Source organism: Pongo abelii, chromosome 4 (genome assembly GCF_028885655.2).
Source record: "Pongo abelii isolate AG06213 chromosome 4, NHGRI_mPonAbe1-v2.0_pri, whole genome shotgun sequence".
NCBI lineage: Eukaryota > Metazoa > Chordata > Mammalia > Primates > Hominidae > Pongo > Pongo abelii.
The window spans coordinates 68,118,624-68,132,178 of record NC_071989.2 but is presented as its reverse complement, the minus strand read 5'-3'; the positions used below and the strand labels follow the sequence as shown (position 1 = coordinate 68,132,178).

The following is a 13,555-nucleotide window of genomic DNA, read 5'->3' as shown; positions in this document are numbered from 1 at the left end:
CTCAGCTAGGAGGCAAAACTTTGCAGGGCTGGGGCAAGGTTCTCCAGAAGGTCATAAAGGCCATATATGCTCTGAATCAGCATCCAATACGTGGTGCTATTTCTCCCATAACCAGAATTCATGGGTCCAGGAATCAGTGGATGGAAATGGGAGTGTTACCACTCATAATTACCCCCAGTGACCCACTAGCAAAGTTTGCTTCCTGTTCCTGCAAATTTATGTGCTGCTAGCTTAGAGGTCTTAGTTTCAGAAGCAGGAATGCTTCTATCAGGAGACACAACAGTGATTCCGTTGAACTGGAAGTTAAGACCTAGCCACTTTGAGCTCCTTATGCATCTGATTCAATCATCCAAGAAGGGCGTTACAGTGTTGACTGGGGTGACTGACCCTGACTACCAAGGGGAAATTGGGTTACTACTCCACAATGAAGGTAAGGAAGAGTATATGTGGAATAAGGAGATTCCTTAGGGCATCCCTTAGTATTAACCATGCCCTGTATTTAAGGTCAGCACAAAATAACCCAATCCAGGCAGGACTACTAATAACCCAGACCCTTCACGAATGAAGGTTTCAGTCACCCCACCAGGTAAAGAGTCATGACCAACTGAGGTGCTTGCTGAGGGCAAAGGGAATACAGAATGAGTAGTAAAAGAAGGTAATTATAAATACCAGCTATGACCATATGACCAGTTATAGAAATAAGGACTATAATTGTCATGAGTATTTTCTTATGAATGCATTTATATGTATATATACATATATTAAGCATATATCTTCATTTTCTTATTCCCTTATATAACATAAGAGGTATTAACCCTTATATAACATAAGAGGTATTAACTTTATATTAGTATTTAAGTATTTATTTTATATCATAGTATTTAAGTTATAGGATATCAGGATGAGAGTAAACATTACTCAAAAACTTTACTTTCACTTCTGGAGAATGTGTTAGTGTGTTTTTGGTTGTATGCAGGATAGTTACAGCATGTTTGGTAGAATTATGGCCTTATGGAGATTAAATATGGTTAAAGGAGATGCTTATGGGTACCAGGGTGACAAGGGGCAGAATTTGTAATGGTTAATTTTATGTGTCAGCTTGACTGGGCTAAGGGATGCCCAGATAGCTGGTAAAATGCTATTTTGGGGTGCATCTCTGAGAGTGTTCCTGGAAGAGATTAGACTAGCATTTGAATTGGTAGACTGATTAAAGAAGATTGCCCTTACCATTGTTGGCAGGGATCAGTCAATCCATTGAGGACCTCAAAGAGAAGAACAAAACATCGGGGGAAGGGCAATTTGCTTTCTCTGAGCCTGGACATACATATTCTCCTGCCTCTGACATCAGGGTTGCTGGTTGATTCTCTGGCCTTTGGACTTGCTTTCCTGGTTCTCCTGGTTCACCTTTGCAGACATGGGACTTCTTGGACTCCATAATTGCCTGAGCTAATTCCTATAATAAATAAATATGTCTCTCTCTCTCACACACACACACTCATACATATGTCTATTAGTTCTGTTTCTCTGGAGAACCATGATTAATACAGAGAGAGAAAAGATTAGCACAGATGAAGTACATGTTCTCAGTTATGTGGCAGTATCTGCCCACCCTTCCCCCCATTTCATTAGCACTCAGAAGAGAGGGACACAAAAGTGGTCTTCCTGCCTTCAGTAGTAGCATATGTTGGGCATAATTTAATTTGTTCTTGATGATCCAGGGTAGTTGTAACAAATGAGCACAATTGATCTATATATAATAAAATGATGGCTTTGAGTCTGTAAAGGTATTATGCATGGCCTCTCAATAAAAAATAACAAATACTTATAAAGTTGTCTTTATAAGTGTACGCCAGGCACTGAGTGGACTGTATTGATTTCCTGGTTCAATGTTTAGTGTTCACTGCTCAAGTTTTCACCTCTATTTATAAGGTACTTGTAATCATAGTCAGTATCAGGTGAGGGCTCTAGAAACTGCCTGGTTTTAAGTGCTGGCCCCAGTGCTTACTGGCTAGGTGATGTTGGCAAAGTTATCTACCTTCTCTGAGGTTCATTTTCTTCATTTGTACAGGATTATATGAGTACGTCTATGTAAATATTTATGTATATAAAAGATGTCCCCAAGGGACATTTTCTATCCCCCAGCGTATCCCAAGGACACAAAGACTTACTTCCCACCTCTATGGCTCCATGCCATCCGTGAATGGAACATAGCCATAAAATGTCGATAACCACAGTATCTTCCTAAAAGACTTACGAGGATTAAATGAGATGATTCACATAAACCGTTTAACACAATGGCACCTAAATCCTCTAAATGTTGTGCCTTACTGTATTCCTGTTTGTACTTTGTAAGTTTGAAATAATTGAAGTGCCTAGGGGAAGCCAGATAACCAAACATTAAATTAATAACCTTTAATATTTTGTAGGGGCTTAAGTCTCTAAGTAGGTTGGGAGGGTTTGGGGAGGAATGATTGAAAGATTTGTAGAGATAAAGACAAAAAAGGTAGAATGTGATACATGCTAAATGGGTGGTACAAAGTAGTATAGGAGTTTACAGGAGAAAGTGGGCAGTTTCATCTGGTAATTAAGAAAGACTTGATGGAAGAGGTAACTTACATTGGGCTTGAAGATGAAAGGGTTTCAACAAAAATGTTATATAAGCTAACCTCTTTGCCCCTCTGTGCTGTGCATTGTACCAAAGGATGACAGCAACTTTCTGATCATTCCTGAACCTTCAAGGACTCTACTTACAAGTAATGGACTAGTGTCTTTGGTGAAAATCTGCTGAGGAGCTGCAGAGTCCTACCTCCCAATTTAAATGTGACCATATGCCTTCAGTCCTAAAGAAGAGTAGAAAGTTAAATAACTTCCTTGAGATTCAGTTTCTTAAACGCTAACATTTGTTCATTTAAAAATCAACCGTAACCACCACTTCCTGTAACAGCATCTGAGATGGAAGAGGCTATGGAGGCCTGCCAGTCCACTAAGGCATCCTTTCCTGGCTTTTCTAGCCAATCTGGACTCTTCAAGTGTCAGGAGATAACCACTCTCCAAGACAGGCCTTGACAGTATTCTTGGACATCTGCCCTACATAAAAGGACCTACTTATATCCAGTAGAACTCAGACTCTTTGTTGCAACTTCCATACAACAGATCACCCTTTTCCTTGAAGGAACAGCTCATCATCTTGTTCTTCTGCAGGGTCAACAGCCTTAATTTGCTTCACCTTCAGCTTCATATAAGCCAATTAGGGTTTTTGTAAGGCTAAGTCAATTCTGTTAACACCCCTTGTCTACATGCATATTTCCTCCCTTAAACGAACTCTAATAATTATCCGGTATCTAATAATTATGCCTTCCTTTCAATATATGTTTATTTGATTCCACTGTAGAAATACAATAATATGTGCTAAGAACCTATATAGTTTTAAAATTTTCATTTCTATGTGCTTACCTATCTGTAGATAAAGGTTCATAAAGGCATTTATAGACACTGTAAAAGTTCACCAGAAACTGCCTTTTAAAAAATAAACACTATTGTTTTATCTAAAGAAAACAAAAAATGACAAAAAAATATTGTACAAACCTACTCCCTACTAGTCTAAACAGCTCTGTTCCTGTAGTTTGGGAGCAGAAATTTAAGGGTGCAAATTTATATTTCTATAGTTTCGATAAAGTAATAGAATTTCTCAGTTGAAAATGTCTTAAGCCTCCTTCTCCTTCCTAGCTCCATTAAAATAACCATTGAATAGTATTGGGTATTTCTTTCTTAAAAAAAGATCTATATTTCCAAATATATTTTCTATGCATTCGTTAGAAAAAAGATCAAATACATGTGCTTTTAGCCTTTTTCTTTTCTTTTCTTTGAAACAGAGTCTTGCTCTGTTGCCTAGCTTGGAATGCAGTGGCATAATATAACGGCTCACTGCAGCCTTGAACTCCTGGGCTCAAGCAATCCTCCTACCTCAGCATCCCAAGTAGCTGGGACTACAGGCACGCACTACCATCCCCAGATAATTTTTTATTATTTGTCAAGATGAGGTCTTCCTATGTTGACCAGGCTGGTCTTGAACTCCTGGGCTTAAGCAATCCTCCTGCCTCGGATTTGCTTTTAGTCTTTACAGTGATTAAGTGGAAAGAGAATAAAGCATCAGAAGTTTTTTAATGATTATCTTGTAGATCTGGGTCTGCTATTTACAAGAAGTAGGAGAGAGGCAGAATCTCTCCCTGCCTAAAATTCACAGGTCTAAGGCAGTAGGGAGAGAGTGGCAGAATCTTCACCAGAGGGTATACAGACAGCCAAACACAACATCACTGTGTGAAGCTGTGAGCAAGCAGGCAGGAAGAGCAATATCCCTGTACAGTATACAATGACTGCCACGATACTTGGAAAAGAAAATGGAAAACAATGAATAAAGCTTGGACTTTCAGAGCTATACATGAGCAAATGAGCAAATCTAAACTTGTTCATATGATTCCTTATTGTTCTTGTACCCTCTCTGAGTACAAACAATCCTGTAACACATGATCCTCACTTTATATAGTGCAGGGTAGGTAATTCACAGTTATCAGGAATACAAAACCTTATGCTCTGGATGTGTTATAGATACTAAGAATAATGTCATATTCTGCTGAGCTCATGGCAACTCTAGAGGAGAAGTTAAAGATCCAATTCTTTCACTTTAGAGAAAGCTGAGACCTACAGAGTAAAATGACCTGCCACATGTTAGTAGCATTAGAATTCACTCCCCAAGATTCATTCCAGTGTTGTTCCTGCTCTTATGTTATCTGATTTATTCTCTCCTGGATATTGTCATGTAATGATAAGGGCAGCAGAGAAGTTTAGGGGAAATTACATCCTAAATCCAGAATTTTAAGAATCAGATAAACTTCTCACAAACAGTTTTGCTGATCTTTGGCCTTTTGTCTTTTTTACAGACTCTGAACTTGCCTTGATGTACAATGATTCCTCAGTCTTAGAGAACCATCATTTGGCTGTGGGCTTTAAATTGCTTCAGGAAGAAAACTGTGACATTTTCCAGAATTTGACCAAAAAACAAAGACAATCTTTAAGGAAAATGGTCATTGACATCGTAAGTAGCTGATAAAAGCCAAAAAAGAGAGCTGTGATGCAAGTTGTTTATAATTTAGACATAAGAACAAGATGAGTATTAGGTAAAAGGAACCGCATTTCAAAACATATTATGGCCCTTTATGTTATAGAAGCTGCCCATGATGCTGGCTGTGATGTTCTGTAATAGGTTTTTCACTTCTAGCAGTTTGGTCTTGAGAATAATGTCAGCTCACCCTCATCGTTTATTTTCTGGGCCCCTCCAGTCTGGTGGCAGGCAGAGAAAAATGACTAACAAAAGCAGATTATGTGGGCCACAGCTCAAATGGATTTTTTTCCCACCTTTTCTCATCAGTAGACAGTGCCATGTAGAACATCCATGACTTTACTCTTTTTTCTGTGCATCTTATTCAGTGATTATGAGACACAGGAAAATCTCTAGCTTTCAAAAACTTACTCTGTTAAATTTTGTACATACAAAGGCAAGCATGATCTGTCTTTTAAAAGAAAATTAACCAGAATATTTTGTTTCTGAAGCAGTCTGTAAGCAACCTTGAATCAGTTCATCATAGTCTAAGTAACTACTTTCTGGTCCAAGGAATGGAAAAAACTTGAAAACGTGTGATGATGTCTTATCCATGGAGATGTCATCCCATTTTTCACCATGAAAGTGGTTGTCAGTACCTAGCATTTCTGTATGTTACACACTATCTGGGCTTTGGGAAAACTTGATACCAAAGGGGAAAAGACTCTGCCCCCAAGGAGTAGTAAGGATTTTCCACTGTGATTAAAAGGCATAGTGTTGTTTTATTCCTTTTTCATTCTCATATTCTGCATTCTGTTTTCTCTGAACTTAATAATATACTCTTTATATTTTAAGGTACTTGCAACAGATATGTCAAAACACATGAATCTACTGGCTGATTTGAAGACTATGGTTGAAACTAAGAAAGTGACAAGCTCTGGAGTTCTTCTTCTTGATAATTATTCCGATAGGATTCAGGTAAAGCCTTATTTGAGTTTGCTCTGTGTGTGTCTGTGCACATGTGCACATGTCTGTGTGTTCAGCTTTGATAAGATGTATTTCTTCTTTCTCCCACCTTATACCTTCAGCAATTATAGGCAGGATTTTTATCCAAATTTTTATTCCTGAGAATTAACCAGGTAAAATTCTACTGGTCTTTCTGTTTGCATCTACGTTAATTAAAAAAACTAACAAACACCCCCACAGAACCAGCCACTTAAGCAGCTCTGAATCTAGTCAGCCATGCACATAAACAGTTTCTCTTAAGCTATTTAGATGCAGTAGAAGTGGCATAATTTGGAACTATTAATACAAGTGTGAACCATACACAGACACATCATGGTTGAGCTGTTTGGAATAAATCTTACACTACGTGTATTTTTAAGTGTCGCAGTCATCCATGTGAATTTCTAGTTTTGTTTTTTTTTTTTTAAAAAAAAAAAAAAAGGAACAGGAGTGAATAGAGAATGCATCCATCTATTTTAGGTTCTTCAGAATATGGTGCATTGTGCAGATCTGAGCAACCCAACAAAGCCTCTCCAGCTGTACCGCCAGTGGACTGACCGGATAATGGAGGAGTTCTTCCGCCAAGGAGACCGAGAGAGGGAACGTGGCATGGAGATAAGCCCCATGTGTGACAAGCACAATGCTTCCGTGGAAAAATCACAGGTAATGCATGAAGTGTACAGCTTTCAGAGAGAACAGAGCTACCGCTTTAGCATTTGGTTACTTTGTATTACATATGATAGTATTTTACTGGATTTTTTAAAATTACTTTTTGACAAGCTCAATTTTACCTTAGTATTTATGATCCAAAAACTTTCATTCTTATGACTTACATTCATATAGTCATATATATATTCTAAGGACATATTCATTTAATATATTCATATACATAGAGCACATGGCATTATTTCAGTTATCTGGATTCACCTACAAATTGGTGATTGTAAAATAAGCCCTACCATGTCAACAACTGGAAAATTTTTTATGCTATGAACATGTTCTTTAGCGAAGGGTTCTAGAAGCTAATTTTGACCAGCTAGTAACAATACTTTATATGGTCTGTTGTTGAAAATAGTGACAATTTTACCAAACTAAGTTTAATAGTCTTCTGTTCAGTGTTTTATTTGTGGGCCATGATCTAGTTAAGCTTTTCCATTGTTTCTTAGTCCCAAGTCCTCTACTCATACTGGATTTTTTTCTTAACTAGGTGGGCTTCATAGACTATATTGTTCATCCCCTTTGGGAGACATGGGCAGACCTCGTCCACCCTGACGCCCAGGATATTTTGGACACTTTGGAGGACAATCGTGAATGGTACCAGAGCACAATCCCTCAGAGCCCCTCTCCTGCACCTGATGACCCAGAGGAGGGCCGGCAGGGTCAAACTGAGAAATTCCAGTTTGAACTAACTTTAGAGGAAGATGGTGAGTCAGACACGGAAAAGGACAGTGGCAGTCAAGTGGAAGAAGACACTAGCTGCAGTGACTCCAAGACTCTTTGTACTCAAGACTCAGAGTCTACTGAAATTCCCCTCGATGAACAGGTTGAAGAGGAGGCAGTAGGGGAAGAAGAGGAAAGCCAGCCTGAAGCCTGTGTCATAGATGATCGTTCTCCTGACACGTAACAGTGCAAAAACTTTCATGCCTTTTTTTTTTTTAAGTAGAAAAATTGTTTCCAAAGTGCATGTCACATGCCACAACCACGGTCACACCTCACTGTCATCTGCCAGGACGTTTGTTGAACAAAACTGACCTTGACTACTCAGTCCAGCGCTCAGGAATATCGTAACCAGTTTTTTCACCTCCATGTCATCAGAGCAAGGTGGACATCTTCACGAACAGCATTTTTAACAAGATTTCAGCTTGGTAGAGCTGACAAAGCAGATAAAATCTACTCCAAATTCTTTTCAAGAGAGTGTGACTCATCAGGCGGCCCAAAAGTTGATTGGACTTGGGGTTTCTATTCCTTTTTATTTGTTTGCAATATTTTCAGAGGAAAGGCATTGCACAGAGTGAACTTAATGGATGAAGCAACAAATATGTCAAGAACAGGACATAGCACGAATCTGTTACCAGTAGGAGGAGGATGAGCCACAGAAATTGCATAATTTTCTAATTTCAAGTCTTCCTGATACATGACTGAATAGTGTGGTTCAGTGAGCTGCACTGACCTCTACATTTTGTATGATATGTAAAACAGATTTTTTGTAGAGCTTACTTTTATTATTAAACGTATCGAGGTATTATATTTAAAAAAACTATGTTCAGAACTTCATCTGCCACTGGTTATTTTTTTCTAAGGAGTAACTTGCAAGTTTTCAGTACAAATCTGTGCTACACTGGATAAAAATCTAATTTACGAATTTTACTTGCACCTTATAGTTCATAGCAATTAACTGATTTGTAGTGATTCATTGTTTTATATACCAATGACTTCCATATTTTAAAACAGAAAAACAACTTTATGTTGCAGGAAACCCTTTTTGTAAGTCTTTATTATTTACTTTGCATTGTTTCACTCTTTCCAGATAAGCAGAGTTGCTCTTCACCAGTGTTTTTCTTCATGTGCAAAGTGACTATTTGTTCTATAATACTTTTATGTGTGTTATATCAAATGTGTCTTAAGCTTCATGCAAACTGAGTCATCAGTTGGTGTTGTCTGAAGCAAGTGGGAGATATATAAATACCCAGTAGCTAAAATGGTCAGTCTTTGTTAGATGTTTTCCTACTTAGTATCTCCTAATAACGTTTTGCTGTGTCAATAGACGTTCATTTCACAAGTGCATGTCTTTCTAATAATCCACACATTTCATGCCCATTTTTATTGTTTTTACAGCCAGTTATAGTAAGAAAAAGGTTTTTCCCCTCGTGCTGCTTTATAATTTAGTGTGTGTTTGAACCTTATCCATGTTTGCTAGATGAGGTCTTGTCAAATATATCACTACCATTGTCACCGGTGAAAAGAAACAGGTAGTCAAGTTAGGGTTAACATTCATTTCAACCACGAGGTTGTATATCATGACTAGCTTTTACTCTTGGCTTACAGAGAAAAGTTAAACAGCTAACTAGGCAGTTTTTAAGAATATTAACAATATATTAACAAACACCAATACAACTAATCCTCTTTGGTTTTAATGATTTCACCATGGGATTTGGATTTCACCATGGGATTTGGATTTAATGATTTCACCATGGGATTAAGAACTATATCAGGAACATCCCTGAGAAATGGTTTTAAGCGTAGCAACTACTCTTCCTTAACGGACAGCCACATAACATGTAGGAAGTGCTTTATCACTTATCCTCGATCCATAAGCATATCTTGCAGAGGGGAACTACTTCTTTAAACACATGGAGGGAAAGAAGATGATGCCACTGGCACCAGAGGGTTAGTACTGTGATGCATCCTAAAATATTATATTGGTAAAAATTCTGGTTAAATAAAAAATTAGAGATCACTCTTGGCTGATTTCAGCACCAGGAACTGTATTACAGTTTTAGAGATTAATTCCTAGTGTTTACCTGATTATAGCAGTTGGCATCATGGGGCATTTAATTCTGACTTTATTTCCATGTCAGCCTTAATAAAGTCTTTACCTTCTCTATGAAGACTTTAAAGCCCAAATAATCATTTTTCACGTTGATATTCAAGAATTGAGATAGAAGCTAAAGTGGGTATCTGACAAGTGGAAAATCAAACTAAGAAGAATTACAACTCTGAAAAGCATTTATATTTGGAACTTCTCAAGGAGCCTTCTGGGGACTGGAAAGTAAGTCATCAGCCAGGCAAATGACTCAAGCTGAAGAGAGTCCCCATTTCAGTCCCCTGAGATCTAGCTGATGCTTAGATCCTTTGAAATAAAAATTATGTCTTTATAACTCTGATCTTTTACATAAAGCAGAATAGGAATCAAGTAGTTAATTGCAAGGTTTCTACTGTCTTTACTCTGTAAAGATCAGATGGTAATCTTTCAAATAAGAAAAAAATAAAGACATATGTTTGACCAAGTAGTTTCACAAGAATATTTGGGAACTTGTTTCTTTTATTTGTCCCTAAGTGAAGTCTAGAAAGAAAGGTAAAGAGTCTAGAGTTTATTCCTCTTTCCAAAACATTCTCATTCCTCTCCTCCCTACACTTAGTATTTCCCCCACAGAGTGCCTAGAATCTTAATAATGAATAAAATAAAAAGCAGCAATATGTCATTAACAAATCCAGACCCGAAAGGGTAAAGGGTTTATAACTGCACTAATAAAGAGAGGCTCTTTTTTTTTTTTTTTTTCCAGTTTGTTGGTTTTTAATGGTACCATGTTGTAAAGATACCCACTAATGGACAATCAAATTGCAGAAAAGGCTCAATATCCAAGAGACAGGGACTAATGCACTGTACAATCTGCTTATCCTTGCCCTTCTCTCTCGCCAAAGTGTGCTTCAGAAATATATACTGCTTTAAAAAATAATAAAAGAATATCCTTTTACAAGTGGCTTTACATTTCCTAAAATGCCATAAGAAAATGCAATATCTGGGTACTGTATGGGGAAAAAATGTCCAAGTTTGTGTAAAACCAGTGCATTTCAGCTTGCAAGTTACTGAACACAATAATGCTGTTTTAATTTTGTTTTATATCAGTTAAAATTCACAATAATGTAGATAGAACAAATTACAGACAAGGAAAGAAAAAACTTGAATGAAATGGATTTTGCAGAAAGCTTTATGATAATTTTTGAATGCATTATTTATTTTTTGTGCCATGCATTTTTTTCTCACCAAATGACCTTACTTGTAATACAGTCTTGTTTGTCTGTTTACAACCATGTATTTATTGCAATGTACATACTGTAATGTTAATTGTAAATTATCTGTTCTTATTAAAACATCATCCCATGATGGGATGGTGTTGATATATTTGGAAACTCTTGGTGAGAGAATGAATGGTGTGTATACATACTCTGTACATTTTTCTTTTCTCCTGTAATATAGTCTTGTCACCTTAGAGCTTGTTTATGGAAGATTCAAGAAAACTATAAAATACTTAAAGATATATAAATTTAAAAAAAACATAGCTGCAGGTCTTTGGTCCCAGGGCTGTGCCTTAACTTTAACCAATATTTTCTTCTGTTTTGCTGCATTTGAAAGGTAACGGTGGAGCTAGGGCTGGGCATTTTACATCCAGGCTTTTAATTGATTAGAATTCTGCCAATAGGTAGATTTTACAAAACCACAGACAACCTCTGAAAGATTCTGAGACCCTTTTGAGACAGAAGCTCTTAAGTACTTCTTGCCAGGGAGCAGCACTGCATGTGTGATGGTCGTTTGCCATCTGTTGATCAGGAGCTACTTCAGCTACTTGCATTTGATTATTTCCTTTTTGTTTTTTTTTAAACTCGGAAACACAACTGGGGAAATATATTCTTTCCCAGTGATTATAAACAATCTTTTTCTTTTTTTTTTTTTTTAAGTCTTTTTGGCTTCTAGAGCTCATAGGAAAATGGACTTGATTTGAAATTGGAGCCAGAGTTTACTCGTGTTGGTTATCTATTCGTCAGCTTCCTGACATGTTAAGAGAATATATTAAAGAGAAAATACCGTTTTTTAATCCTAAAATTTTTCTTCCACTAAGATAAACCAAATGTCCTTACATATACGTAAACCCATCTGTTTAAACACAAAGTTGTGTTGATGTCAGTTTACATAGCAGAAAGCATTCACCATCTTCTAAGATTTGTTTCTGCAAAACTTTCATTGCTTTAGAATTTTAAAATTTCACCTTGTACAATGGCCAGCCCCTAAAGCAGGAAACATTTATAATGGATTATATGGAAACATCCTCCGACTACTTGCCCAGCCCTTGAATCACGTGGCTTTTCAGTGAAAGGAAAGATTCTTTTTCTAGGAAAAATGAGCCTCCTATTTTATTTTATTTTATTTTTTGACACAAACTGTAGATTTTAGCAGCCCTGGCCCAAAGGAATTTGATTACTTTTGTTTTAAACAGTACAAAGGGGACACTATAATTACAAAAACATCCTTAACTGATTTGAGTTGTTTTTATTTCTTTGGATATATTTTCAGAGTGGTAAATTGTGTGTGAGAATTACAAATGATTATTCTTTTAGTGGTTTCTTAGCCTCTCTTACAGCCCACCGGGATAGTACTGTACATCAATACCTTCATATGAAATTTTTATATGCAATGAAAATAAAAGCATGGGTTGATTCTGCCTATTTATGACTCAATCTTTTACAAATAAAAGATTATTCATTTTAAATTATAGTTCAATCAGCACGTTTCTTAGGATACTGAATGTGGTTGAAATGAATAGTGACATCATAAGTTAGTACTGATATTCATAACCAAATAAAGCCAACTTGAGTAATTTTGCTACATTAAAAATTACCAAAATTACTTAGGTGGCCTATAAGATTAAGCATGGTATTTTCTAAGCAAGTTTTGAAAGGGGCCTTCCATACTTAATTGAATATTCTGGGATATTGAAAATTATTCAGATACTTGACAATTATTTTCTGGTTACCTACTCTGCAAACTACAAAGTTTTAAGGACTCAACAATAAGTTAATGAGACACAGTGTTTGCTTTCATGGAGCTTATAGTCTGGAGGGGACAAAGGCTTAAACAATACTCATATATGTGATCAGTACAATGAAGGAGCTCAGTGGGGTGAATAAGCAGGAACCTGAACTTGATCTGTTCCGGAGGGCCGCAGAAGGCTTCCTTGAGGCCTTGAGAAAGTGATTTGCATCTGAGTTCTGAAGGATTGTAAGAGGTAACTAGGGAAAAAGTTGACAGGAAGAGGAAGGGGATCCAGACAAGAAACATTTGCAAAGATCTTGAGGCATAAATGAGCTTGAGACATCCGGAGAAACTGAGGAAAAGTGAGAGAGAGAGTAGGCAGGGCCTGGAGCCACAGAGCCATTGCTAACCATCCTGTGTGAGATATCCCCCATTCTGTAGCTTTATTCTCATAACCCTGCTCAACTTTCTTTATAACACTTCTCACAGATTTATATACGTGTTTGTTTTTGTTGTCTGTCTCTCCCACCAGACCACAGCTCCATGAGAGCAAGGTCTTTGCTTACCAATATATCACTAGCACTTAAAACTATGCCTGGTACACAGTAGGTTCTTAATATGTGTTGAATATAGCCACCAAATTGATATTGGATATAATTCAATCTGATAAGATATTTTGAGATATTAAAGAGTTTTTAACTTGATACCATAAAAACTTTGTTTGTTTTTTGTTTTTGAGCTTATTAAGATCCTGGATAAAGAGTTTAGAGTTTCCTATCTCTTTGCTAACTAAAAACTCTGTTTGCTTATTCCTCACAAATTCTACTTTTTTCTAAATGACAAAACAATCCATTTGTCATGATAATGACAGTAAAGAAATCAGCACAAATTTAATCCCCAGATCATCCCCAAACCATGCCAGCAGA

The 13,555-nt window shown here is 36.9% G+C and overlaps 1 protein-coding gene across 7 annotated transcripts in view; it reads left to right on the top strand.

The window, feature by feature from the left end:
• Window positions 1-13,333, top strand: part of PDE4D (phosphodiesterase 4D) — a 1,542,529-nt gene extending 1,529,196 nt beyond the window's left edge. For all 7 annotated transcript variants that reach the window (XM_054555584.2, XM_063724112.1, XM_063724113.1 and 4 more), the window contains 4 exons: window positions 4,938-5,092; window positions 5,951-6,073; window positions 6,581-6,763; window positions 7,308-13,333. In XM_054555584.2, coding sequence (XP_054411559.1) covers window positions 4,938-5,092; window positions 5,951-6,073; window positions 6,581-6,763; window positions 7,308-7,724 — 878 coding nt within the window. In that variant the 3' untranslated portion in view covers window positions 7,725-13,333. The remainder of the gene's footprint in view (window positions 1-4,937; window positions 5,093-5,950; window positions 6,074-6,580; window positions 6,764-7,307) is intronic.
• Window positions 13,334-13,555: the final 222 nt, after the last annotated feature.